The sequence below is a fragment of the Columba livia genome, chromosome 3, assembly GCF_036013475.1.
Source record: "Columba livia isolate bColLiv1 breed racing homer chromosome 3, bColLiv1.pat.W.v2, whole genome shotgun sequence".
Classification (NCBI taxonomy): Eukaryota; Metazoa; Chordata; class Aves; order Columbiformes; family Columbidae; genus Columba; species Columba livia.
Window position 1 is genome coordinate 23,390,744 of NC_088604.1, and position 27,090 is coordinate 23,417,833.

A 27,090-nucleotide genomic window follows, 5' to 3' on the forward strand; every position below is an offset into this window, starting at 1 on the left:
CTGTTGATTTAAGGGGAGTTCTAAATTTTTACTAGGTCAAATTCTGCACTGCAAGGAGAAAGAGTAATGAAAATTTCCCAGCACCTGCTTTCAACAGCTGCGTGCTTTTAGCAGTTTTATGATTAACAACCTGGTGTTCCTCCTTAGGCTAAATAAGCCATCTGAACTCTGATCTTCCATATCTAATTTGACTGCTCTAATGAGTATACTATTGGATATAAGAGGGAAAAGGAGCAGTAACTACCCATTTTCCGGCTTCCTGAAAAAAAAAAAAAGGTAATGATATGACTAATCTGCCCAACTTTGAGTGATTTCTATTATGAATTCTAGCAGAAAGATTTATGTTCTTCAGGCCAAAAGTGATATGCTTAAGCATTCCTCTTGCCTTAATATTTCTTACTGATTAGTATAGTTGGCTTCACTCAGCTTGCTGGCATCTGTGGATCTCATATGTAGATTCTTACCTGTCTCATAATTTCTATTTCGACTGTAGACACACTATTTGATGCTGAATCTTCTACCAAACAACAAATACACCTAAAAGTTAAACACTGCCAAACCGAGCCCGGGTTCCACTGTGGATAAAGCTCCAGCATATTCACATTTCTATACATTTATTACATACGTCTGTAATTTAAAAGAGTTATAATTTTATCTAAAGAAATATAAATGTTTATGAGGATCTTCTATTTCTTTATATAATCAAGTCCTGATAACTAATCACTAGGCATATGTTAGCCATTGTTTAATTTTTTTAATCTAACATAGTGAGGTCCAGACTACAACCCTATGCTCATTGGAGGAAAGAGTTTTGTGCCAGAAGACTGTAAGCTGTGGAATGGATCCCTAAAGCATTATTTTCTTTTTTTTCATTACAGACACATGCTTTAAAGTAATTTATTATATATGTTTAAAGGCAGTATTCTGCAGAAAGCATCTTCCTCTTCCACCTTTTGACTTCTGTTTTCTCAAGCATTGAGCCATATGCATTCAAGCTACGGTTTCAAGTTAGCAATCATGTTAAAGCAGGTAGTGGTGTATTTAATGTAGTTTATTGAAGTTTGAGATTAAAAGCATTTTCAAAAAAAATTTTTTTAAAAAAAGCATTTTCCATTTTGAGTAAATCATACCAATAGGTACACTATCCCTTTGATACTCTTTATGACCTCACTGATACTATTGAGCTAGTTAGATGCCAGCTGAGAACCAAATATTTTTGTCTTTATAGATTCAGCTGAGCATGTCTCATACATAACTGTATCCTCAATCCACAGAAAATATTTATTTTCTAGAAATGGTTTGTCTGGAGTCCAAAACTGAATATACCATGCTACATTTTTTAATAGGTCATGAGGTGAAATAGTTTTCCAAAGCTGGCATTGCAGTTTGGCAACATCGAAAAGAAGAGTAGTTCGTTTAGTGTGTATTCAAATGTTGTTGTGATAAGAGGTAAAAATCATGACTCACTGTCGGATAATGATTTGATATTCACATTGATAGTATTAGGATTATAGCTTGTAGTTTAGCATCAGAAGATGAGAACTTTTAACAACTGTCTATATGATATCATATTACCAGAACAACAGATTGTGAAGATGAGAAAGGAAGCAAGGGCATGCTCATATCTTTTTTTTTTTTTTCCCTAAAAGTTAACCACAGTCATGTACTACCACTGATTACCAAAGAAATAATGGGTAGAATATTCTTAAAGCCTAACTAATTCTTTATTAAGCTGTCAACGAGTAAATCCAATGTATAAGTGTTTTAAATGAATACAGAGTAAAACATAAAAAAAAAAATAAATTAGTATTTCAGGTTTCGATCCTGAAAACATCAATATATATGGCTATTTTTATGTATGTAAATATTTTAATTTCAGTAGAAGTATGTGCATCTAAGTGACTGCAGAACTGGCTCTCAGATAGAACTGGAAATAGCTCTGGCTCTATGTGATCCATCACTTCCATAGTTAGGATGCAGGCTTGTTGAAGAATAAACAGGTTATTTTTTATAAAACAAATGATCTGTGAGCGTAAGTCTCATTTTAAAATCTGAACAATAAGTGTAATATAACCAGAGTTTAAACACCATCGCACTAGACAGCACCTGAAAAATGTTGCCAAATTAAGTAATGCTTGAGAACTTAAAATGACAAGGTTAAGATTGTACTAAACAATCTAATGTAATGAAAAATCAATATCTGAGATTTAAAAGCATATAAGTAAATAGAAGGAAAAAAATTTATAAGAATAGGTCACAAAAGCTGAAAATCTAAAATTAAATATTTAATAAGAACTCTGATTTTCCTTTCAAGGTAGGTGGCATTGCACAGGCTATATTACAATCTTTTATAGTATTTTTTTTTTCTTGCCAAAGAGAATACTGTTTATTTTTAACAGGCCACTTAATATTAATACATGTGTAATAGGACCAGAACTGAAAATCAGCTAAAGATGGTAAATTTTACATTATTGGGAAAATTACAATTTTTTGTATTGTAAAAACATTTATTTTTAACAATTTACCTACATTAATCAAAAAAGTACAGCATATTTAATAATTTTACAAATTCTTCATAAAAAATATATCTCTGTACAAAAAGTTCTTTTGCACCTACTTCATGTCACAGCAGCATGTAGTGAAATGGCAGAATGACATACTGGGAATGAAAATTAGATTGACTTGATCATAATGCCGGCATTCTTCCCCCACCCCCCGCCCTTGCCCTCCCACCTTTTTTTTTTTTTTTTTTTAATAACAGCTTTTCTTTGTTTACAAAATATTTTACACAAGAAAAAAAATTATTGCAGCTAGCCTGGAGAAAGGCAAGATGTGTGATACAAGCAGCAGTTTTTAACAGCTTTGAAGCACATAACCTGTTTTTTTAAAAAAATACATAGCATGTGTTATTAGCCCATCATAATGATCTGGTCAACACTGGGGGAATAGTCTTCTGCATATATCTCAGAAAGCAGATTTCCTGGCTGCCATTACCTGGCCACTACACAACATTTTAAAGAGTCTTATTCTGGTGAAGCACCATATATAACTGCATGCATACACAGCCATCTGCAAAATATCTTCAAGATAAAGAGTTCCAACCTAAACAGAAGACTCAGCCATAGCAGAGAAGGAAAGTAATTTGAAGGATATGGATAGAACTGACTACAAGAGCATTCCTTTACTTGGGTTCCAGTCTGAAGCTCCTGTTTAATCAATATTCCAAACAAACACCTTAGGATAATTTGTCAATGTGCCCAATTTTGGGTATCCCTGATCAAAGAACACTCACTTGGGATAAACACTCCTTACATAACTTCCTGAAAATGAACCACTACATAAAGGATTCACAGGATCTGGGCTAACACAAAAGATCAAATAATTTAACTGTTCTCTTTTCTGGGACCTTTCCTCCAACAGATTCTTTGGTGGTCATAGTGACACAGGTCCCTGAAGAATACACAGTAAGAGCAGGAGTAGAAAACGTCAGTAATAGATACTTAGCTAGAATTTTGCTGTTGTTTTCAAGACTCTTTTTTTTTTTTTTTTTTTTTTCCTGCCATTGCCAGTGTAGAAAGACTTCCAAAGAAGTCACATCTATTTTGAACACCTGTCAAAAGCTTTAATCACACAACGGCTTCCCTCCCTGGTCCACTGTTCCTATGGAAGCACTTCTTTTTCAGAACAACTTCCTCTACATGGGGGAGGATGAGGACAACAACTTTGATCTGATTACTTTGTTCTTTCTCAGAAAATGTGAAGGGCTCTGAGATGGGACAAATAAATGAAACTTACTGCACAAAAACCTCAGAAACAAAAAAGAAAGCCAAAACTACTAAAAAAATGAACAAGGAACTGACTGGAAAGGATTATTTATTACATTTTCTTCAGAGTTTCTTGCTCATATGGAAAATATAACAGCTGGAGGCCCTACAATACTGTATTATATTGCTGGTATTTTTCATCTACAAGATGTAGAGTTGTCAAGCTGACCAAGGGTTACCTTTGAAATTTTCTTTGCGTTCTGCCACATTAACTGAAAAACCTGTTATTTGGCTTACATTACCTTTTTGTTTTGCATATAACAGACAGATCTACACACATATGGAATTCAGAAACATTCTTCTACAGTTTTTGATAGCAACTGGACATCAGGACAGTTTGAAATTCAGAAAACTAAAACAAAACAACAACATAATTAACCCTGAATTTTAAAGAAAAGTAAATCAACTTTCCTGGCTTCTGAACTCAATGTGTATGACTAAAATCAGATTTTGTTTCAGTATTTCCTTAATTCCCTAATTTTGACACTCAGTTTAATTAATCTGTCCAATGGCATTCTTGTTTGTTTGTTTTCATTCGAGAAAACCTCTAATTCTAAGCAAATGTTAATGATTTACTTAACTGTTCATATTTACAAATGTCAAAGTTTGTCAAACTGTGTAAGTACAAAAGCAGTAAGCAGTGTGTTTAGAAAATCTGAAAAGAAACAGAAAGCAAAGATAATTGAATATTTCTTTTTGTTCAAAGTAGAAACTGACAGCTTGTTATAGGCAATTTGCACTGGGTTTACATATGCTACTGTAATGTGTTTTAGTTCATGTAACATCAGAAGATGATGTCACATTACAGGAAAAAATGGAGAAAAATGCAAAAGGGAAGACTGTATTATGAGCACAGGCTCACAAGCTTTATGAGCTATCTAAAATAAATTACTATTCACATTTGTACATGGCAAGCAGCAATAACTGCTAACCCCCCTGCTGTTAAATAGTATGATACTGAAAATGGTGGCTGATGACTGATTTCAGAATAAAACGATACTAACAATGAAAAGTTCTTAGAAAGGGGCTCTTGTTCTGGCTGAAAGTCTTCAGTGACTTGTAATCATGTTTACAAAGAAATTTAGTCAAAATTTGACAAAAGAAATAGTCTTCTATAACACAAGACTTTAAGTGGTGCTAAGCATGGGGCTCATAATTTAATATTCCAAGTAAATTTATTGTGGAATGTTTTGCTTGGCAGAGTTGGTGAATATCTATATACAATGGACAGTGTGTAGAAACCCTGTATATTTTTAGCAGTAGGTCACTCAGTCATCCATAACACTCTAGTGCAAAAAAATTGTGCAATATAAGGGCTGATTGGGAAACTGGCAAACCATCCTATGTATGAGAGACACTTTAAGTTTCTTTAATTTTATCAAGATTTCAATGGTAAAGCATTTGCAGGTGTATGCAACCTTGAGGAAGGTTGTCTTCTTCGAGAGAGCTTTATTTCTTCAGAATATTCCCAGGGATAAGCTGTGGTGCTATCATTTGTCACAGTACTCAAAGGATTTATCCAAGTGCCCAGAAGAATGCATTGAAAGGCATCCAGCCACAAACAAATATGAAAGTCTGAGGCATTAAATATGACAAATTGGCATGACTTGGCAGTCTTCCTTAAAGTGTGCCTTGATTTGAAGCAGACGCAGCCAGGCATTTTGATCCAACTTTAAGACGAAAAAATACTCTTTGTCTGATCCCCAGAAGACTGACACATTTTTACCAGAAAATTTAGCTGCATGTAGGCTGACAGAAGATGTTAAAGATTACAGCAGCGAAGCCAAGAGAAGAAGGGAAACTGGTATATGGCACCAAAGGAATTACTGCTTGTCCATCAGAGGTATGGCTATGAATCAGTCATATTGGGCACTGAAGGCTATACCACTGTACAAACTGTGTTCAGAGTCGTATCAAACCTCACAGCCTTTGCCTCTGTGGGTTTTAAGTTTGTGTCATACATGGGATTTTCAAATGAAGCCTGTCCATTACTGTTTTCATGTCCAGCATATCCATTGTACTGTACTTTTGGTCTTGTTCTGGGGAAAGAAATGGAGGAAAAAAAAAAAAAGGAAAAAAAAGAGATAAAATTATCATTAGTAACCTTAAAAATAAACATTCTAAAATTATTGTTCTATCTATAAAATACACAACTTTCATGGCTCTATCTAAATGTAATAAAAGAAGACCCATAAAGGATGTTGTGGGGACTTAAAATAAGAGAAATCTGACTGGAAGTTATTTTTCATAAAATAAAGAGAAGAAAGTAAATTCCTAATGGGAAAACTGACGCTACAAAACACAGAGATAATGTAGGCAAACTACAGGTTTACATTTTCCATTATAAAATTTTCAAAAGAATGACAAGAATGACAACTTCATGTCTTATTGCCGAAACTGGCAGCCAAAAGTAAAGCAATGTACAACAAAAATATGAAGAAAAGTAAAGCTGGAACTGATCACACTTATAATATTTTCTGTCAGTAGTAACAATTATGGTCTTTTCTGATGACTTTTTTAGATTGCTAGTCCAAGCATAAAAGAATCCTCACCCAAAGTGGAAACAATTATTTAATCTTTACTAAATTAATGTTTTATCAATTTCCAAATATATATCCTGTTTTTTTAAGTATTGATATTAATGTCAAAACTGCAGTAGTATCTTTAATACGTGGATTTAATTTGATCACCATCAAGCATATTCTAATTGACTTTCCTGGAGATTTAGGATTTACCCACGCTAATTTTTGCAGTACACCTAGTAGGCAACTGGACAGTCTGTGTAAATGTTCTGATGAAGAGCAATTCAAATTGTGATTTTAAAGGACTTGAATGAAGCAGATGACTTAGATGTCCATAGAAAGAAGAGAGTGGTTCCTAACTGATCCTGTTGATAACACCTTCGGTTTTAGATGAGATAAACACCCACAGACTTTATTGACTTGGATATTTTCCAGCAGAGGTAGAGGGAACAGTTCAGTAATTTGCGACTATCAGCTGTTTATTACCACTCCAGAGCAGAAAGTTAGTGTTGTACCATTGGAGTGCTGTAACAGGTCCCCTGGTACTACTAAATCTAAGTCAGTGTAAAGTCAGCCAGCAGAGCTTCAATCAGGCAACTTTTGCACTGACGTGGTAAGTGTCCAGACTATCTTGTACTACTAGCTGTGGTAACCGTCAGATGAGGGCCAGTAATTTCAGTTATTTCAGATAGATCTGCCATAGCATGCCTGCTCATGTCTATAAATACTTGAAGCAATAAACACTACTATATACCTTGACAGATATTTTTTATGTCCAAACATATATAATGAGATTTATCAAATCCTAACTAGCATTCACATAAATTTTGACATTTTAACATCAAAGGATACGAAGCATTATTTTTCAGTAACCACTTTTCTACTTTGGATAGTGTTTTACCACCAGAAACATAATAACTTGAAGGATGTTCACATTTTTATGTGAAAGTTTGTTAGAATATACTCAGTCAATAACTAAATGAAAAATAAAACAGAATTGTTCAGAATTTCTATCTAGTAAAATGATATTCTATTGTATTTTACTACTTTAACCTTAAATCTCTTAGCATCAAAAAGTATCTACGTGTAATTGAAATAAGGCAAGAAGGTCAATGAAGGAGCACAAAATGTAGATGCTTTGTGCTTAATAAATGTAAAGCAATTTAGAAAAGAATCTCATTATAACACTTTAGAAAAGGGTTCTTGAAAATCAAACTATTTTTTTAGAAAATCATTCTTTTTCAATAGCAGATAGGGAAAACTATCTCTGCAAATACGTCAGTAATGGAAATCTATCACATACAAAAAAATTTGTTACTCCTAAATATGCCCTTTCCTCCTATTTTCATTTTAGAAGTAGCAAAACATGCTTAGATATCTTTAATACGAGCTTTTCTGAGTGTAAGCAATTAAACATATTTTAATTTTCAGAAAGATGGCGATGCTATCTTCATTCCCGAAGCAATCTCTGTCTGTCAGATAAAAGGTGCAGAAACTGTGTAAAAAGGTTTAACAGCCCTGATTCTAATTAGATTCTATTCATCTGACATAGGCATAGCAGAAACTTCCATAAAATCATCCCCTAAGAAGACTTGCTAATTCTCAGATATAGAGAGCCTCTAGGCGCATAACTATTGCATAATTGTGAAAATTTCCTCTTGTTATTCTGGTCATTAAGGTCATTTCAAGGAAGTCACTTAAAAAGTCACAGATTCTATTATCTTTCCTTTGGAACATTCTTTGTTTTGAAGAGGATAAAGGTGACCTAAAGTCACTTTAAGTAATCAACTTGTTAATTTTCTGATGACAATATCATATTGATAACCTCTTTAAAAACTGTTTTAATGGAATAAATTGTTTGAAAATATAAAAAAGGAAGAATAATCTTTGAAATATTAAGTTATGAGTAGCATCTCCTTTTTCAAGTATCTAATGCATTTCAATTAGATTAAGGTAGGAAGAACTGCAATGCTGAACCAGCACTACCATAAATACCAGGCTTATAGCTGGTCATCTGACAATTAAGTTGTATCTCTCCTAAATGCATATATATTTCTAATAAATAGAAACCTGAACCTCCACCGGTTATGTAGGACATCATAAACTTCATAGAATAAACCAAAAAATGTACCCCTATGTCAAAATACAGTTTGATTAGTTTTTTCTTCGAGTTTGCTTCCCATTTCTAAGAGCAAAGTGACAGTAATGTTCCCTTTATCTTTTCCCCCTATCTGAATAACTGTTTTCAGGCTGCTCTTTAGGTTCCCACATTGCAGAATAGGAGCTTATCTGAGAATGCAGATCTGTAGGCATCGGAAAGGCATCTCACAATAACATGTTCTGAGACAGAGTTCACAGCTCTTCCTTAGCAATTTTTTCAACTAAAGGTTATATTACACTTCAGAACATGCATAATTTAAACTGGAGTTCAAAAGTTCAAATGCTACTGCAATTTCCTTTTTCCTAAATCATCTAATACTGAGGTGAGTAGACAGTCCAGTCCATCACAGGGCAACGGTGGACTTGTTTGTCTATGTGATTTCTTATAATCCTGAAATACCCTTGGTATCACGATTATAGAACAAAAGTTTCAAGAGCAAGCTATTAAAAATCAGTATTTCTGTTAAATGACATTGTGCAAACTTCAAATAACACAAGGAGGTCAGAGAGTATTGTAGTTCAATACAAAAAAAATAAGTTTTTTTCTAAAAAGCTCCAGTCGAATAGCACTCGGAATGAACAAATGTTCAATAGTTACACAGTTAACAGTTTTAAAAACAAATTTCAGACAAGATCATTCTTTTTTTATTATTACCTAACAGCATATGAAAATTTCATAAGAGCCAAAATGATGTCAATTCTAGTAGCATCTATTAGCTTATTCAGCATGTACTCTAAGTAGTCTCATTATAGGCTGTTCTCTCATGGGATTTATGGATTTTTCAGCTTGTATAATTAATACTCATAAGCATTTTTAAAGAAGCAGCATACATTCAATTTAATAAAGCAATAAAATGAAAGAATAAAACATGTGACCTGAGATTTCAATCTGATTCAGCCTAATGAACTGAGAAGGTCAATAGAACTTTGCTCCTTAACACAGTGCCTCATTTTTATAATTGTTCACCATTAAGAACTGCCCTACACTGAACCCCTTTGTCAGAATACTTAGAAATATTTGTCTTTCTAGGGAAAATATATTCTTGAAAGCTTTGGTATTGTTTTCCCTAGTTACACTAACCTAACAAAATTAAACCAAAAAATTATGAGGTTACTGAATAAATAACATTTACAATACCTGTGTTTGTAGAGGTAAAATGCAAATCCTGATAATATTAGAGCAAAGAATGGTACTAGGATGGCAGCTGCAACAGAACTGCTGTTTGTACCGTAATAGTGATTTGAAAGGTCTGTGTCTGTACTTAAAGGACCTGAAATGAAACAAAAGGGTAGAAATAAAATTCCCAGGTTTTCTGTCTCACAGTTCTCTTTTTATTCAAGAATGAAAGAAAATGATGTCTTGATAAAACAACTCTGTTTACAAACATGAAATAAATACCATGTGGTATCATAGTATAAGTCTTGTTAATACCACCTACCAAAAACTAACAAAATTATTTGAAAACAATATTCAGCAATTAAAATAATTATGAATTGCAACTCTCATGAGTCACCAATTAAATAATCTTAAGCCATTTACCTTCTAAAAAAAATTTGATAATACTGTAAAAAGTATTCTGTGCTTGCAGCCTTAATATTCATCCGATAAACGATAATCAATGCAAGACCACATCAAACAGGAAAAAAGAGGAGACAACTGAGGTAACTGTGGTAAAACACAAAGGTTCTTTGCAGAAAAATAGCACTCCCTCGTCTGTGCACCTGTATGCATGTTCTGGATGCTTTACAACCTCCTTTCAGGGGAGAGACATGAGCATGTTTTAGAGCCCGTGGAAGCTGCATTTGCACTAGGATAAAATTGAGGTGCAGAGAACACAAAGGCATGTCCTTGCTGGGTTCCTGTTATGGACAAGTAGGTAACCCAAACTGTAACGCATTTTGCAGATCCCATTTTTCCATCAGTATAGAGACATTGCTAAATTGCTTAAATACGTGGCCAACTTGACAATTCAAATTGTGAAAGATAAAAAATAATTTTATAGGGAAAAAATTAGAAAATTTATATATACATAAAAAATTTTAAATCCAACTCCACATTGCCAGTTTGAACTCACAGCTCTTCAGAGAGCAATATATAGATCCTATCCAAGAAGGAGAGACCGAGACAGAGGGAAAATACAGTGAAGGTGGCACTGGAACAGATATTTGGGTGTACTATTCTGGAATATTTCTGCTGATGTTAGCAGAGAAGAATATAAGACACTGGTGTTTACCACTCAGAAATGTTCCAACCTACCAGTATGCACTGTCTCAAATATCACAGCTATCTCATTGATGGCAACAGCATCAGTTAGTCTTTTTAGGCCTCTGTCACAGACCAGTTGCACCGCAGACACAGCCATTGTGCTGCTTTCAGCAATCTACTAAAATATCTTAAAAACTTGCAATACTAGGACAGAAGCAAACAATTCTCCTATGATTTCCTGAACTTCGAGCTCAGTGCAAAAGAGGAATGAAGGAAGTGGCTGAATCACCATCCCTGGAAGTGTTTAAAAGAAGCCTACATGAGGTTCTTAGGGATATGGTTTAGTGAGTGTTAGGTTAGTGGTTGGGTCTCTTCCAACCAAAATGATTCTATGACTCTAAGATTTTTTTTTTTTATTTTTTCTGTTAGATATGTTTAAAACTTACATGTTTTGATTGCTAATATTATAATTCATTTTACAAAATGTATTACATTCTAGGAAGTAATTAAGCTCCCTTTAAAATGAAGACAGCTGACCTAGGAATTTCAGAATTGCCAGATTTGATCACTAAACATGGCAAAATACTGTCCTTCAGTCTTTTCACTGCCTTTAATCTTCTGTTGTATTTCATGCTCCTGTATAGTACTCTGCAGAAAGGGTGAAGTCTAACCTCTTCAAACTAATAAATCTGCTACTGTGGTACTTGGGATCCTGTTATGAGCTTTATTGCACTACTGTTGAGTATCTTAATTAACACTGAACTGTTTTAAAGTAGAACCAGTGTATTATACAAATCTTTGGACTTTAGTAATCCAATATTTGTCCCAATACTCAAGGTGTGGAAAGGCTGTTGGCATAATTTTATGTATTTGTGTTGTATTGCACATGTACTGCACATTCCTCAACCAATCGAAATTAAAGACAGAATCAAATAATTACCATAGTTACTAAAAGCTTAAGAAATGTTAATTTAAACGATCCTTTTGAATTTTTCATTGGTTATAAAAAGTGACAGAAGTTTAAAAAACTGCATGCAGTTATTACTGTCTTCATCCTTGACTATCACAATTCCCAGCTGTTTTTGCAATTATTTGGAATAATTAATAAAAAATGCTAATGATCAAATTCATTGCAGTCAGCTTATATCAACAAAAACTTAGAATTATTATTCCAACTCTTACTTAAAATTCTAACCAAGTATAAAAATAAACATAAAGTGTCTGATTAATAGACTCTTAATTTATGTTTTAAAGCTATTATCATGGCACATATGATAGATACATTTTAATGTAGAAGCTTCAAAAAAATTATAAAATATCTTATCAGAACTCAACAAAAATTATACAATAGTTTGAAATTCATAATAAGCAAGCTTTGGTATGGAATTTTTTGAAAATTTAATTTTTGTATGTGTGTGTAACTGAACATCTAAAACTAGGCACAAACTTACATTTGGATAATTTCTTTTTAAGTTATCTCTGATAATTGACCCATACTTAATAATTAGTATTCAGAACTCCTATTTGAGGTAATTGAATATTCTATATCTCTACAGTTTTTAAAGTACCACATTTAGGCTAATCAAGCTTGAAATTTTCAAACTTTAATTGGCATTGGAGAAATGTCGACCAGTTTCAGACTATGCAGTGGTGTGCTTTTCATTATGGAAGAGACACTTTGCTGCAGTTCTTGATAATTTGGATTTTATTCATGTATGAGAATCGATATAACTTCAAGACAGTCTAGTCTACTTATTACCATCCTTTTCAGAACTGTTTGTGATTAAACATATCTTGATGTGTGCTTTGTATTTCTTCTGACAGCATTATCATGATGAGAAATGGGAAAACATTACACTGCTCTAATTTAGGTATTGATTGCACCACAGCTAAAACCAGAAAAGTGGAAATATCTGCATACTAATAGATGAAAAAAAAAAAAAAACAAACACAAAAGATAGAATGTTTTTCTTTTCATTAAAAAGGACATACTTTGTCACTAGCAAACATGTTGTTTAATAGAGGGATATTGAGTAAGATTAAAGTTTTTTTAAAACATTTGAGAGAGTAACGGGTTTCTTTAGCCTCCTAAAAATAGCAGTGGTCAGGTGAAGTTTAAATTCTGATAATACACAGTGAAATCATTATTGCACAAGCAATGTACTTGTTCCCACTTAGTTGGTTACTGAGTTTTCTCCTCTATACATACTAGAAAATAATACTTTATTGTAAAAAAATATTCATTTAGCATTTCCTTATCTTTGTTTCTCCTGTGACTCCTAGCCCTTGGTTTCAGCTGTCTCCTTCAGTACAGCATGGCTCAGTTTCACTGAGAAATGATGTTGAACTGGGAGAAAGTGTAAAAGCAAAAGCTATGCAAGACAAGAAAAGTAGAATTACATGCAGAAGACTGATTCCTGAGACAAAGATTGTTAGCAGGTCAAGGATTTAAGAGAAAAAATACTAAACAGAAAGCAACTCAGCAGCTTCTAAGGAGCAACAGAGGCTGGATTTTCTTCACCTGCCTGATAACTCCTGGATAGAAAAGACTCCTTGGATACCTCATTGGGTGTGAGGAGTACATTAATATATAGTCTCATAGCTCATTAGTACTAGCTATCTGTGCATTAGGTAATGCACAACCATTTTGTTCTCTGAAGCTGTGAGTATCCTGGCTAGATGGAGAGTTTATTTGGGAATGATGAAAGTTGTGCAAAATGATCTGGAGAGGAGAGATAACACATTTATAGAGTGAAATTTAAAATTCACAAGTCCCATGATGTTCAACACTTTTAAGGCTGATCAATTTCAAGAAATGAACGTGTATTTCACAGCCAATGATCTAATATATCACAGTCACAAATTAATTATTCATATTTCATATTTGTTACCTCAGTCTAGTTAAGCCAAAAAATTACTTTGAGGAAAAAAAAGAAAAATGGTCATTGCATTTCACCAGAAGAAATAAATACAGGAAAATAATCATTTGGTGAAGTAAGTTTTTCTTCTTACAAAGTCACCTTTTCATACAATTTTAAATGACAGTCCAGATTGGAATGAACAAAACCAAGATTTTAGAATAATCATCTTCTGGAATTGTAGTGGTGAGGCACAGGCACTTAGGAACTACAGAAACTGAACCTGGCTGCAGACTTGTAGCCTTTAAAGACCAAGTTATTAAAACATAACAAAAGAAACAAAAAGCTTCTGGCAATGACTTATTACTTGTCAAAAAGGTTAAATAATATGGTGTCACAACTTGTGCCCCTTAAGCAGGCTCAGATACAGTTCTAATTCTTTTGCTAGACTGATAACAGAGATCTCCTTGCCCTTTAAGCTATTCTCTAAGGCTAGAAGCAAACAGAATTGCTCCTGAAAAAGTATAAACAGTTCTTAGAAAAAAAGTCTTTCTATTTTCATGTCATTAAGTTCCAAGACTGAGCACATCCACTGAACCTGGTCTTTATCTGATATGTGGTAGGGAATTCTTCATCACATAGATTTGTCTTTAATACTTAATGAAGTATTTCTCAGTAAATGCTGCTCTTTGAAGTATGCTTGCAGGTGAAGAATTTCATATTATATTATGCATGCACTGGTGCATACATAGTTTATGCATATTTCTGGCTTAGTGTAAAGGCAGCAAATAATTTAACTTCCTGAAGAAATGGAAATATTTTAAGTCTTCATCTGGAGGACATATGAAATCATTACCTCATCCGAATATTCATGAATGGAATAGATGTAAAAACAAAGCAAGTTACCCTTGAATATGAGAGGACATGGACAAATATTATCACCTGTGTTGGATGGAAATTTGCTGTTTCCTTTTAGTTGTATGTTCTTCAATAGAGAACAAACAACCTGTAGAAAATCAGTGCCTATTTAGCAAGCACATAAACAAATCTAAAAGAGACAGTATCTTCATTTGTAGCAAGCTCTCCGCTGAGATATCAGTGCTGAAGATTAGAGACCCTCAGCCTAGGAATACTTGTGTAACTTGTACATTTTTTCTCCTTACTAGCCTTGGGAATATACAAACTGAGCTCTCATGTTGCAATTCTAAACATTTATATGGAGGATGTTTTCCACTGCTGTAGAATACATCCACTGGAGAATGATGTAACTGTTGAATTGTGATTCTGCTTGTTCTTCATTTAAATCCATGAGTTTTTCAGATCTCTGCTAAAATACATGGATCTAAACTATTAGGTAGCTGGAAAACCTTGGACATCTTATAGGGCTTGGTTTAGTAAAACACAAAAACACACACACACCCCAAACAAAATGAACAAAGCCTTCTCTCACTGTTTTGAGACATCAAAGGCTACTAAGTAAGTGATGTTTTAACATATCTTGATGTTCTACTTTTAAAGTGTGCTTGTTAAAATCAGAAAGAAAAAGCAGCTTAGATATTACAGTAATAAGGATTACGTGAAAGTAAAGGTAGACGAATAATTGGTCCCACACAAAAGTTTATTCTGAAGACTGAAATTGTATTCAGCTTCAGTAACTGGCAGTTCTTAGGCTCTCAAGAGTAAAGTTTCCATCCCTTGTGACTAAACATATACAGCAATTTGAGAGCTGGCCAAGATGAACATATCCATAGGATAACTGTTATTTCATCAGCTAATACAGCAAAGAAATACAAGGGAGATTGGGCAGAATTTAAAAGGACACTGTGTATGGGACCAATGAAGTTAATGAAACCAAGGCAATTTATGAAATGCAGATACAGTCTAGTATAGACATATTGGCCAGGCTGCCTCCTCCTCCTAGTCCAGTACTTTGCTGTGTATATACCATGTTTTGACTACTCTACAGTAGTTTTGGGTTCAGGAAATGCAGATGTCTACACTTAGTATTTGCCAAAACTACTTTATGAATAATTATTTTATAAGTAAATTTTTTTTGTTGTTTTTATGACAAAATTATTTTATGAGTAAAATGTTTTTCACCAGCTGCTGGAGCACTTGTGTCCTTAGCTGCAATATATACCTCAGTCACTCATTTCATGTTTTTGACAGCAAAACAGAATTCTATCTAAATACATATACATGAAAACACCCACTAGCAAAAAGCTTTCTCCAAAGGACACTATTAAAATCAATGTTGATTCTGTCCTTTAATTTCCTATATGATTCTGACAACAATTTATACCTTTGAGCAAAAAATGTCTTTTCACTGCGTGACACTCGTTACTTTCAAAAGGACATTCACAGAAAAGCAAGCGTCTGCTATAGCATTCTCTTTAAGAACATCCTGTAGTCATCATACTAAGTTTCTACCCCAGAAAATATGAGATAGTAACAAGTTAAGCAAGTTAAACTGGGATTTGAAATGTATATTTCAAATATGTGTATTTCACTGTGTTTTTTACAATAGCAATGACATGAACTAACATGTCTACTTCAGCTAGATAGCTGGTGTTAAATTCACCCTTGCAAGACTCAAAAACATTATACATGTTAAAGGTCTATGAATGCATTTACCTTGTCTTTGGAGCATAAATTTTCCAAAGTCTTTTCCATGTATATCACCTTGATAGGTAAAAACACCTCTTTCAATCCCTGATGATACCTAGAATATGTTGAAATGGAACAAAGATTTCTGAAACGAATAAGAATATTTAGCCCTTTTTTTTTTTTTTTTTTTTAAACTTAGAATGGATATATGGATACCAGATTTTCACTTTTATCCTTTAAAATATTACTGAACTCTCTATGCTTATAGGATATTTATCATTTTAAGTTTGCAACAGTCTCAAGGTTTCAAAATAACACTTGCAATGACTTCAAAATATCTGATATATATTGATAGGTTTTAAAATTCTTCAGCTAGCATACAGATAATTGAATTTGTGTATGGATATAGAAGCCCACTGAATTGTCAGATTTTAAATTACATTTCATAGAAAGCATTGTAAAAGCATTGTAAGGTGCAAAGGAGAACTGAAAAGAGTAAAATAAGTCTTTTATTCTTCAAGATTAAATGTAATTTTATTACAGGGAGCAATTTACCAAACCAAAAAGAAAAAAAAAATCATAATATTACTAACGGTAAAATTCTTACTCATCTAAGAAAAGAAGGCAAAACCATGGCAAAATACCCCGATTCACTCCGCCTTCCCTTTCATAAACTGTGATATCCACACTGACATCTAGAGTGCTGTATTCCATATTTGTAATATAAAAGGTTGGATAGAATTATATAGTAAACCACAAATTATTTCAAACTTTAAACTCAGCAAGCTTTGTCCATAGAGGTTTGGTTACTTACATAACCATCAAGTGCCCAGTTGTCATTTTCAAACTTGCTTACAAAGATTCCACTAGATCCTTTAATCTGATAAACTTTCAAAAGCAAATGGGCTTCTTCTTTCTTGTAAATACCTGTCAACATAAAGGAGGTAACACGTGCCTTTTAAACAACTTTTCAACTAGTCTGTAGAAGGATTGTTTCAAAGTTAAGTATATAGCTTTAGAACTAAAAAATTTTATAGAAAACATTCTGTAATAATAGAATACAATAATCTGGAAAATAACAAGATTTCAAGTGCTGTAATAACATGATCTTATTTTACTGATCATATTTGGTAACAGGGTGCAAAGATGGTTTTGTACTCTTTAACCTTATATATAAATGGCCAAGAATATTTGTCTTTTCATACAGTATTTCAATAATTCTGTATACAGAATTGCCTGGAATTTCCTTGAGTTGAAAAAAATTCATTTTGCCCACATCACAACAGTATATTGCTATAATAAATAAAGAAAGTGGAGGGAAAGAAAATTTTCATTTGGGAGCCAACTACCTAAATTGTGTCCGAGCTCTTGACCTCAAAAAGTATGACAGCTGATTACGTTCTTTTCAAATATAACTATGATCACAGGGTAAATCAGAACTTCACAGTCGAATTTGCAGAAAGAAGTACACAACGTTGACTAAATGGTATGCATAATTCACTAATTTATTTAATTACCTGTGTCTATTTTATGAAATGTCATTATCAAGACCTTATTGCTTTAAAGAAGATATTAATCACTATTGAATAATGGAGCTTTTTGATAGTACGGTTCTTAAAATGCCTATATACTCTTCATCTACCACTTCAGTATTACCTGTGAGTTCAACACGTCAATATTATCCAACAGTCCAAGATGAAAAAGCCATACCTCAATATTTAATTGAAATGGAAGGGGAAAAAATATATGGGTAACTGTATATAAATTGAGTGAAATCTGTGTAAACCATTACCTAAGGACCTTTCCTTTTGCAACATAAGCAGAAAAGGTTTTTTAGTGAAAACATAAATTTTTTGTTTCATTTTGCCCTTGGTAGAAAACATAATAAAACCAAACAGATGACAAAAATTAAAATAACAGCTTTTTAAACACCAAATTGTCAACCTACCTGATAGTTTGAGTTGGATGTTGGATGCCTCAAGGAATGTGGCATTCACTTTGCTACTTGTAGTATTGAACCAATCAACAGTCAGAGTAGCAGGCTGTCTTTTTCCTAAATATTCATAAAACCCTTTCCACAGTGAATTTATAAAAAATACATCTGAGGGAACTAGAGGTGAGCAAAAAAGAAACAAAGAAGGAGGTAACCTACAGTGAAGTAGTCATCTTTCTAGCCATTCTTATGCTCTTTTTCTGTTACAGCAGCAATCCACTGTTCTAAAGAGGTAGTATAGGAAAATTTTACAGCAGTGAAGACAATATATCTAATGTCTTTTCTATACAATCGCCTATAATATACTACACTTGCCCATTACAATATATGTTCTTTAATAACCTCATACGTCATAACTTGTGTGCTTCAGTGAATGCCCCCAAGACTATGAAAAATAATGAACTCTTCCCCTAGAGATTTGTATGTATTTCATAAAGAGGAAGCATAATAACTTCTTCAGTGCCTTTTGCCTTCAAATTGTGCAAAAGCCACAAGTAAATATTCAAGCTCAATGTGGCATGATTTGAAAATGTGATTAGTATGTTGTTTGCACTACCACTGGAGTTTGAACTACCAAGTGAGTGGAAAACCACTATATGGCTTTGAGTACAACAGCTTCAAAGAATCTTAAGTACTCCCTTTCCAAAGAAAAAAATGTCTGATTGGGGCTTTATACCAGGTAACCTCAACTTAAGACTAAAAATCTGGTACATTAAATTTCAATTGGTATCTCACAGTCCTTAGAACTTAGTATTTTCTGCAAATATGAGAATCCTGTAAAGGGTCTTTCAGATTATTTTTCTGACATATTGCTTGTTGCTTTGCTTCAATAATGGCATAAAGAAAATTCAAAACCTGGCATTCTAAAAATACATTAGAAATGTGTTTAAATATTTTTATTGCCTTTGCTTTTAATTAAAATTTTGCATCTGAAGTTATTCTTATGAAGGCGATCATCTATTATTACGGCATGAACCTGACAGGGAGTTTATAAGACTCCTATAAAGGAGCACAGACCATACTTCTTTTGTCACCTTCAACATCTTCAGTATCTAGTTTCTCTCAATTCTAACTGTCATTAATAGTTGATAACCTTTACAAAATAGTACTATTGACTTGGTATTTACAGAATTTGCACTTGCTGCAGCTGCATAGCATCAGTAGGGGAAGAAAATAGCAACATGTATTTCTGCTTCCCCAGTCACGTTTCTGTAAAAGGTTAAAATGCAAGTGCTACAGTCCCAAGGATGCTGCTGAGGAATCGATGTAGCTCTGACCCAGTTCTGTCTAGTCCTTGCAATGTCCCTGCCTTCCCACCCACTGTAGGCATATGCAGAATGAGAAAAATTAACTGGGAATTATTACACTAATATTGTACCAACTGTGGATTCATCTCAGAATGTGACAAATGGGGAAAATCATGGCTACTCTATTAAAAAGCTTCCTAAATATTTTTGCAAAGACTATACAAAGCAGTGAGAACTATGGGAATCAAACACCATATTGTAGTTCTTAATCTTCTCTTGGGTATTATAAGAGTTCTTTGTATTACAATACACTGTACTGTATAAGCGAGCTACTATTGCTTATGAAAACATTAATTCTGGCAAAAAAAAATCCATTTACTAAACAATAATAAACATAATCTGTACTCAGATATCCAAAGGAGGGAAATCAGAACATGAATCTATTCTGTTACAAAAATTTTAGCTTAGTGATATTAGCTTCATCTCCTCTAAAATACAGATAGCACCAAATGGAATTCTACCAAAAGCTGAGATAACAAGGTAAAGAAAATACTCCAAAATACATAGTATTCAATACTAAAGAGAATTCATATTTTTCAAATACATAATAATAATGCAGACATTTTCTTTTTAAAACATCTTAAAACCTTTCCTTGTTAATTACTGTCATCCATTAAGACAGTTTCAGTTTTCTCCTTACCATTATTGTAATTTATCCTGGTTTTGTTTAAAACAAGACCAGTTCTCTTTTAGTGATTTTTTCTTTCAGCTAAGTTCTTCTAAGTAACTGCATTTTTCTGAATTTTGACTGCAAGTTTTCAGACACTTTTCGCTCCGGAGCTGGTAACAGTAGCAACGGTATGCAGAAGAGGCCCAGGTTTAGACTTATTGCTGGAGTCCAGCCCAGGACGTCCGGGTGCCTGCCCTGCAGCTGCTGGAGCAATGCCAGCTTCACGTGGGCAATACTGCACTACCCCGGGAAGTTCAAGAGTGGATTTGTATATTTTGTATTATTTTCTCTATTTATTAGTAGCATTAGTAAAGCATTTTTAACTTTTTCAACTTGTAAGTCTCTCTCCCCTTTCCTCATATTACCTCTCCTAGTGGGGAGGGTGTGGGGGTGGGGGTTTAACAGAGAGCATCTGCCATGGTTTATTCTCACCCTGCAGTAAATGGTAACATAATTTTCAATCACAATATTTTTTTTTTAATTATTATTTTTTTTTTGTAATGTCTTTCAAATACTATGTATTTATCAGAAGTAGTTGTAAGGGACAATATGCATGTGAATTGATACTGATGCTTTGCATAGTAAATAAATTTGGAGACTTGGTCTGTATTTTAATTTGACATTGGAACTTCAAAATCTGTGCGGTAGCAGATTAATGCATGCTTTTAGTGTTCAGTCAGGTGAATCCTCCAATAAACGAAGACTGTATATTAATCATAATGAATGAACATTATAGCCTGCTTTATTGTGAGTCTGTAGAAGTAACGCATTTGAGAAGAATTCATTTGTGGTTTCACCTGACATTCTCACTAATAAACTCACTAGGAAGGTTAATTATTAACAGAAATACCTTTTTATTCCATGTACTCTATAGAGTCCTTCTGTGAACTGTCATGACTGTGAACCATTAATCTTATTTTCCCTGCAGCTTGCTAAAATTCAGAATACAGAGTTGCAGGCTCATTTATTTGGTGAAAACTCTGCTCATTGTTAAATAAGTCAATAAAAAACCCCCTAGGCCTTTCATTTTCTGAAAATGATTGAACCTAGAAAGATCTACATCAAGGATTTCTCAGATGTATTTGTCTATTTTGTCACTGACAGGAATAAAAGGTTAACATGTTAATGATGAGACACAGAAAAGCGGTAGTAATATTTGCCTGCTGCTGGTGGTCTGCACAGTTTAGGAAACCCTATCTTAGACTATCTTGAGAGTCTCCATGAAATTAAGGCCAACGAATTTTCCAAAATGGTTTTGTTTCTTTGCTTGTTTGTGTGTGTGTGTGGTTTCTTATAACACTTGCAAAGTAAAGGGCAGAACTTGACTGAACCCAGTCCCTGCTATCATAGCCTACAGTCATTATAAGGCTCTCCATTATAGCAATCTCTCTGATACACTACATCAAATCTGTTTTTTGTGTATATATATGCTTTATCTTTCTGGCTTGACAGGGTGTTTTATGCTATTCACAAAACTGGCACCATAGAAATTAAAAAAAATGTCGTTTTGGAAAACAATTTTATATAATAGGTTTTACGTGGCATCTGTTATTATGAAAGACCTCAACATTTATATCCCTATGAAATAAGTAATAAATATTTAATTTCGATATTGGAAATAGTTTTATTATCCGTAAAAGTCTAGGATGTAAATCAATTTAATTTATTTAGATCTAAAACTCTTCTTGTATACAAACCTGGAGTTTTAGTTATTGTTTCATTAACTTCTCTCACTCCTTTACCTACAAGTAAAAAGACAAATTATCACTTTCATGAACATATTTGTTTTATTTTTTTTTAATAGAATGTTAAAACAATTCCTGATGGATGCAATCATTTATTATCCAATAGAGCCATATTTAAAACAGAAATAGCTGGTCTTGAATACTTGAAACACTCAAACCTATACACTTACAGAAAACTATCAGAAAATAATTTAGGTAAACAATATTTTTACTGTGGAAAGCTGAGTTGCTAGCCAAGTATTTAACACATTTAGGCCTAACATTTTTATATCAATCCCAGTGCTATAAAAGAGAGCCTTATAGAGGGGACAAATACTATATCTAATTATGAATAGTAGTATATTAAATATAGTAAAGAGATTTATACATTTATGAAACAAACCAGCAAAAGCCAGACAGCTGGATTAAGATGTCAGGATCAGATATCATGGGAAAGGATCACAGCTGGTGTCATTTGCTATATATTTGGCATACTCAGCAGAGTTATGTCCATTGATTCTAGGTCAAGTTCTGGCCTCATATCATTAGCTGGCCTCATATCAAAAAGTCTAATATTCCATAGGAAGATCCGATCTTGAATGTTTTTGGTTTTTTGATTGTTTGGTTTTTCTTTAGGAGGAAAAAATCACTGATTAGACTGATCAGGTGCTCAGAAAGCACAAAAAGTGTGGGGCACTGAAGGAGAATTATACCTGCAGACTGTAATCCAATAAAAAAAAGGAATTCTTGCTTACTAAAAATTGATTGTATTTTATCTTTATTTTTTAAAAAAGTAACAAAATCATAAAATACTGTTTATGGCAAATTATTAGTTTCATAGAACCCATGAAAAAACACTCTTTAGGGAATTACAATAATAAGATACATTTTTCTGTGTAGATCATGTCCTGACAATTTTGAAACAAAGATGTCTACCCATATAGTAATGAAAAATCAAATACTGTTCAAACATCAAACTGATTTAAGGTTCTTTGACATATTATAATTAAAAATCATGTTGCAAACATTTTTCCCATAGCGTCTGCCTATTTTTTATTTTACTCATATTCTAAATATATATTTTTAAAATTTTTCTGAATTGGAAACTTATAGCCATGTTTATTCACACGTGAAGATCATATTTAGCCCTCATAACTATATACTTACTCTAGCAGAACTACATGAAATTTACATTGATATAAGTAAAAGTGGAATCTGATGCAAAGACTTTTTCTTTTTTTTTTTTTTTTTATTTCCATCTTTATTTTAGAAGATTTTCTTAGACAAGAAAAAATACCTGAATGAATCTAAAAGCCAAGCTCTGAAATAACTTTTTTCTTTCCTAATAGAAAATCATACATTAAACACTGAACATGTTGAAATACTCTTTAAAAGTGTGACATAAAGATAAATACAGTTAAAAGTAATGTTTTATGTTGCTTAAGTTTTGTTTGCTCTTGTTAGGGGTAAACTTATGTATCTGTGCCTGTGCATTTACATATACATATCCTCATATTTTTCTCCATGAGTTCTAGATGCTATGCTCACTTTTTCATAAAGTAGAAGCTGTCATGTAACATGTGTCTTTAAGGGCTGAGTGGAAAAAAATAATCGTATTTAAAATCCTATATAAAAATCCTAATTAAAATCCTATATAAAATAAGTGTCATGGAAAATGAAATCCAACCAAGTATGGCCCAACACGTCACTTGAGTAATGACTTACTTTTACAAATTGGTGATTTTCCTGTCCATTTCATATCTGGTTTACACGTTCGATGCTCTGATCCACCAGCAAGAAAAAATCCTGGTTGACAGGTATAGACCAAAGTGTATCCTAAAGTAGGGAGATCGATTGCTTTCACATCTACATGTGGCGGCGTCTCTGGCTGCCTGCAACCATGAGCTGAAAAGGGTTTTTTAGAGTTAGGAAAAGTGGTGTTAAACAGTTTCCATATGTTTAGAATAGGTACTTTGAAATAAATGCATGCCAACTTTTTCCCTTTCCTTATGTAAATTTTGTACACCTTTTAAGAAATGTCAAATAGCTATTACTTGTAAAAGTATCAGACTGTATAGTTTTATTACTGTGAGAAGATGGAAATGATACTATCACATATTTTTAAACAATACACTAAAATTAAAGCATGATAGTAAATGACAACGAGTTAAAATGAAGCACGTGCCATTGTACATGGTGCAGTCATTGGTCTTGTGAATTATTGTACTTTCACAGCTTCAAGCATTGCTTCCATTCAATGTTTTACAGAGCCTTGACAATTATGGAGAGGTTATTGTGCTAAAATAATTTATTATAAAATTCAATTGAAATTCAATTGAAATAAAGGTTCCATAGGAAGACTTTGTCATAGTACATTGATTATAACAGATATGGTTGCTCAGTATGCATCTTTCTCTGTGCTCCATGGTGTTCATTTATAACAATCCAAATATGGTAATTTGAAACAGGGTAAGGATCTAAGGTCATTCTAATTAATTACTTTTAACTTAGATCAGTGTATTTTAATAAAATAGTTATTTGATGTTCTCCAGCCGATACAGAGCTATAAATACACTAATCATTTGCATACCCATACCTAGCCCAGAAAAGCTGAATTTTGTTGAGTACTAGTTTATGAATCACAAAATAAGAGCCAACAAAATAGCCCCATGCATATTTTGGGCCACGTTCTGTTCTCTATTAATCCAAGACACACAAAACCCCTAGATTAATTTAAATCAGCCAATTCAGTGGATGAATTAGGATAGAGTTTTTGAGTAAAACTGAGAGAATTATTGTGAACCTCATAAAAATATGAAAAATCTTACTTCAAACTAATACCTGAAACACATCTTTGATTTTAGAATAGGAAAAAAAAAAACCCAAACATTTAGAAATACTCTTTTAAACAAAGCTTACTTTCTTGTAGCATGTCTTTTACTATGAATTTCCACATGCATCACTTTGTGACTCTCTTAAAATTGCACAATATTAGATAAGAAACCATACATACGAATGCATTCAGATTGTATGCCACTCCAAGTTAAGTTAGCAAGACAAGAACGGGTGGTAGATCCTTGAATATGATAACCTTTTCTGCATCTGAAAAAGACTGTGCTTCCAACCTAAGGACCAAAACAAAACAGTAGATAAAAGATCCATTACATGTAGTCAGATATCAAGACAGTAATAAGCTACTAGAGAGATTTTTTTTCAAAAATAAACGTGTCCTCTTTTTACAGCTTCTATTTATTTTTTTTTTTAATGTGATTAAAAGTTTGAGTAGCCTTATTTGAAAGCAGTAAGTGGAGAAATATTGACAAGGCTGGCACATGGAAAAGAATGACACATACATTGCAGCTTATAAGTTTGTCAGTCTGCTAGAAGCAAACCAAATGACTGAGATGTCTCTTCTTTCTTGTACCTGTACTGCATATACTTCAATAGAACTTGACCATAAAGTCTGTTTCAAAGGTTTCTCATTGTGTGTCTTGACTAAAAATGTTTTTTAAGAAGAAAAAGGAAAACTAAAAACTGTGAAGAACTGTTCAATCTAGAAATAAATTCACTGGAGAAAACTCTATGTCACAATTACCTTACACTGCATTTGTTACTATAAACTATCTGTTTTACTTGAGATGTTCGATTAGCAGAGTGATGTAATGGGAAGTTTTCCTATGGTCAGCTGTAATATGACCTTTGTCACAAGAAAATGTGAACAAACTGAGAAAACTTTCTTTAGACTTCCACTGAGAAAAGAAAAGCATGAAAACTGGATACAAAATAGCATGCGATGAAGAATTTTCATAATATAAGGGATATTGTGTGGAAAGTTCTAGTAAAACAGACTTATTGATGGTTTTGACAAAAGTGGAATACAACTCTAGGTCCAGGTATTTAAGGATACAGGGATGATCAGTAAAGTATTGCTTTCCTTTTGAATAAAACATTCTGGCAATAAATATGATAGAAAGAAATGAAAACAAAACAAAACCACAAAAATTAATATTGTTTGAAATTATGCGACATTAATAATGTAACATATCACATGGACAAATGCAAGTAAGTTGCAAATAAGTAGTGATCAACACATTTTAATAAAATAACTTCCAGGTATATAAATGCTGATAGCTCTACACATGTCATAGTAGGACTTCAATGAACATTAAAAATGGGCAGTTATCTTCAAATGTGTCCACCTGTTAACTATACACACAGTTACATAAAAACAGATTGACATGATAGACATTCAGCAAAGGGAACATGAGAACTTCCTGAAATGGCTTGGGAAATTCATTGGTACATTTAAAGGTCAAATTACTGATATGACTTATCTCTTCATTACTTTTTTAAAACATATGAATCTCTCTAGCTTGCCAAGGACACACAGCATGTCTGTAGTAGAGACTAGAACAGGTTGTGCCTGGTCTTGACCTAAATCATCATGCTTCTTGTAAAATTGCCAGTTTTGGTATCAGTAAGTAATGATGAGCTGCAGATCTTTCCTCACTGATCAAAAAGTCTAAGCAAACAAATAATGTCTCGGTTCAGAGCTATATTTCTTTCTCATTTTACAGGTGAAAGTAAAAATAAAAGTAGTGTACTCTTTGTGTAACACTTAGATGAAAAACATTGGAGGCATTCCTAACAGTCACAAACAGGAAGGCCCACTAATCACACACACATATATAAATATATAAATAATCTACTTCACCAGTAATTGGAGAGAAGTCTAAATCTCGTACCAGATAGTGATCTGAGAGCGAAAGCACATACTTGAGAAATGTGAAATACAGAACAGATGAAGACCTACTATATAATCCAGAGGTCAGTGAGTAGCAAAAATTAGCCTTCAGGTTCAACAGAAATTAGAACAGTCCAGTACAACTTTGGTATTAAAGACAACTTGGGAGGCAGATAAAAGGAGGATATTAAAAAAAAAATCAAATTAGGTGCAAAGATTAGAGTTGTTTTTGAAGTGATGATGGAGAGAGGTACAGGGTCAAGATGAGATAACAGACAGGCAACTGCACAGCAACGACAGACAGCACAACTGCGGGAGAGGGAAGGTACAAATAACCACACGAACTTACAGAAATAATTTTTCGAAAAAGTTCTACTAACTTGATCGTAATATCACATGGCATACTGCCCTATGTTTGGAAATAAGCAGGAAACCCAAACAGAGCCTGTTACAGAATCTAATCACAAATATTATA

The 27,090-nt window shown here is 33.2% G+C and overlaps 1 protein-coding gene across 2 annotated transcripts in view; it reads right to left on the reverse strand.

The window, feature by feature from the left end:
• Positions 1 to 2,264: 2,264 nt before the first annotated feature.
• The window catches only part of CSMD1 (CUB and Sushi multiple domains 1), a 1,084,328-nt gene continuing 1,059,502 nt past the window's right edge, over positions 2,265 to 27,090 (reverse strand). The window contains exons 63-70 of one of the 2 annotated variants that reach the window (XM_065056057.1): positions 24,885 to 24,996; positions 23,597 to 23,776; positions 21,845 to 21,889; positions 18,126 to 18,287; positions 16,992 to 17,104; positions 16,205 to 16,292; positions 9,645 to 9,777; positions 2,265 to 5,863 (exon numbers count right to left, since the gene is read on the reverse strand). In XM_065056057.1, coding sequence (XP_064912129.1) covers positions 5,704 to 5,863; positions 9,645 to 9,777; positions 16,205 to 16,292; positions 16,992 to 17,104; positions 18,126 to 18,287; positions 21,845 to 21,889; positions 23,597 to 23,776; positions 24,885 to 24,996 — 993 coding nt within the window. In that variant the 3' untranslated portion in view covers positions 2,265 to 5,703. The remainder of the gene's footprint in view (positions 5,864 to 9,644; positions 9,778 to 16,204; positions 16,293 to 16,991; positions 17,105 to 18,125; positions 18,288 to 21,844; positions 21,890 to 23,596; positions 23,777 to 24,884; positions 24,997 to 27,090) is intronic. The other variant, XM_065056058.1, reaches the window with a different exon arrangement.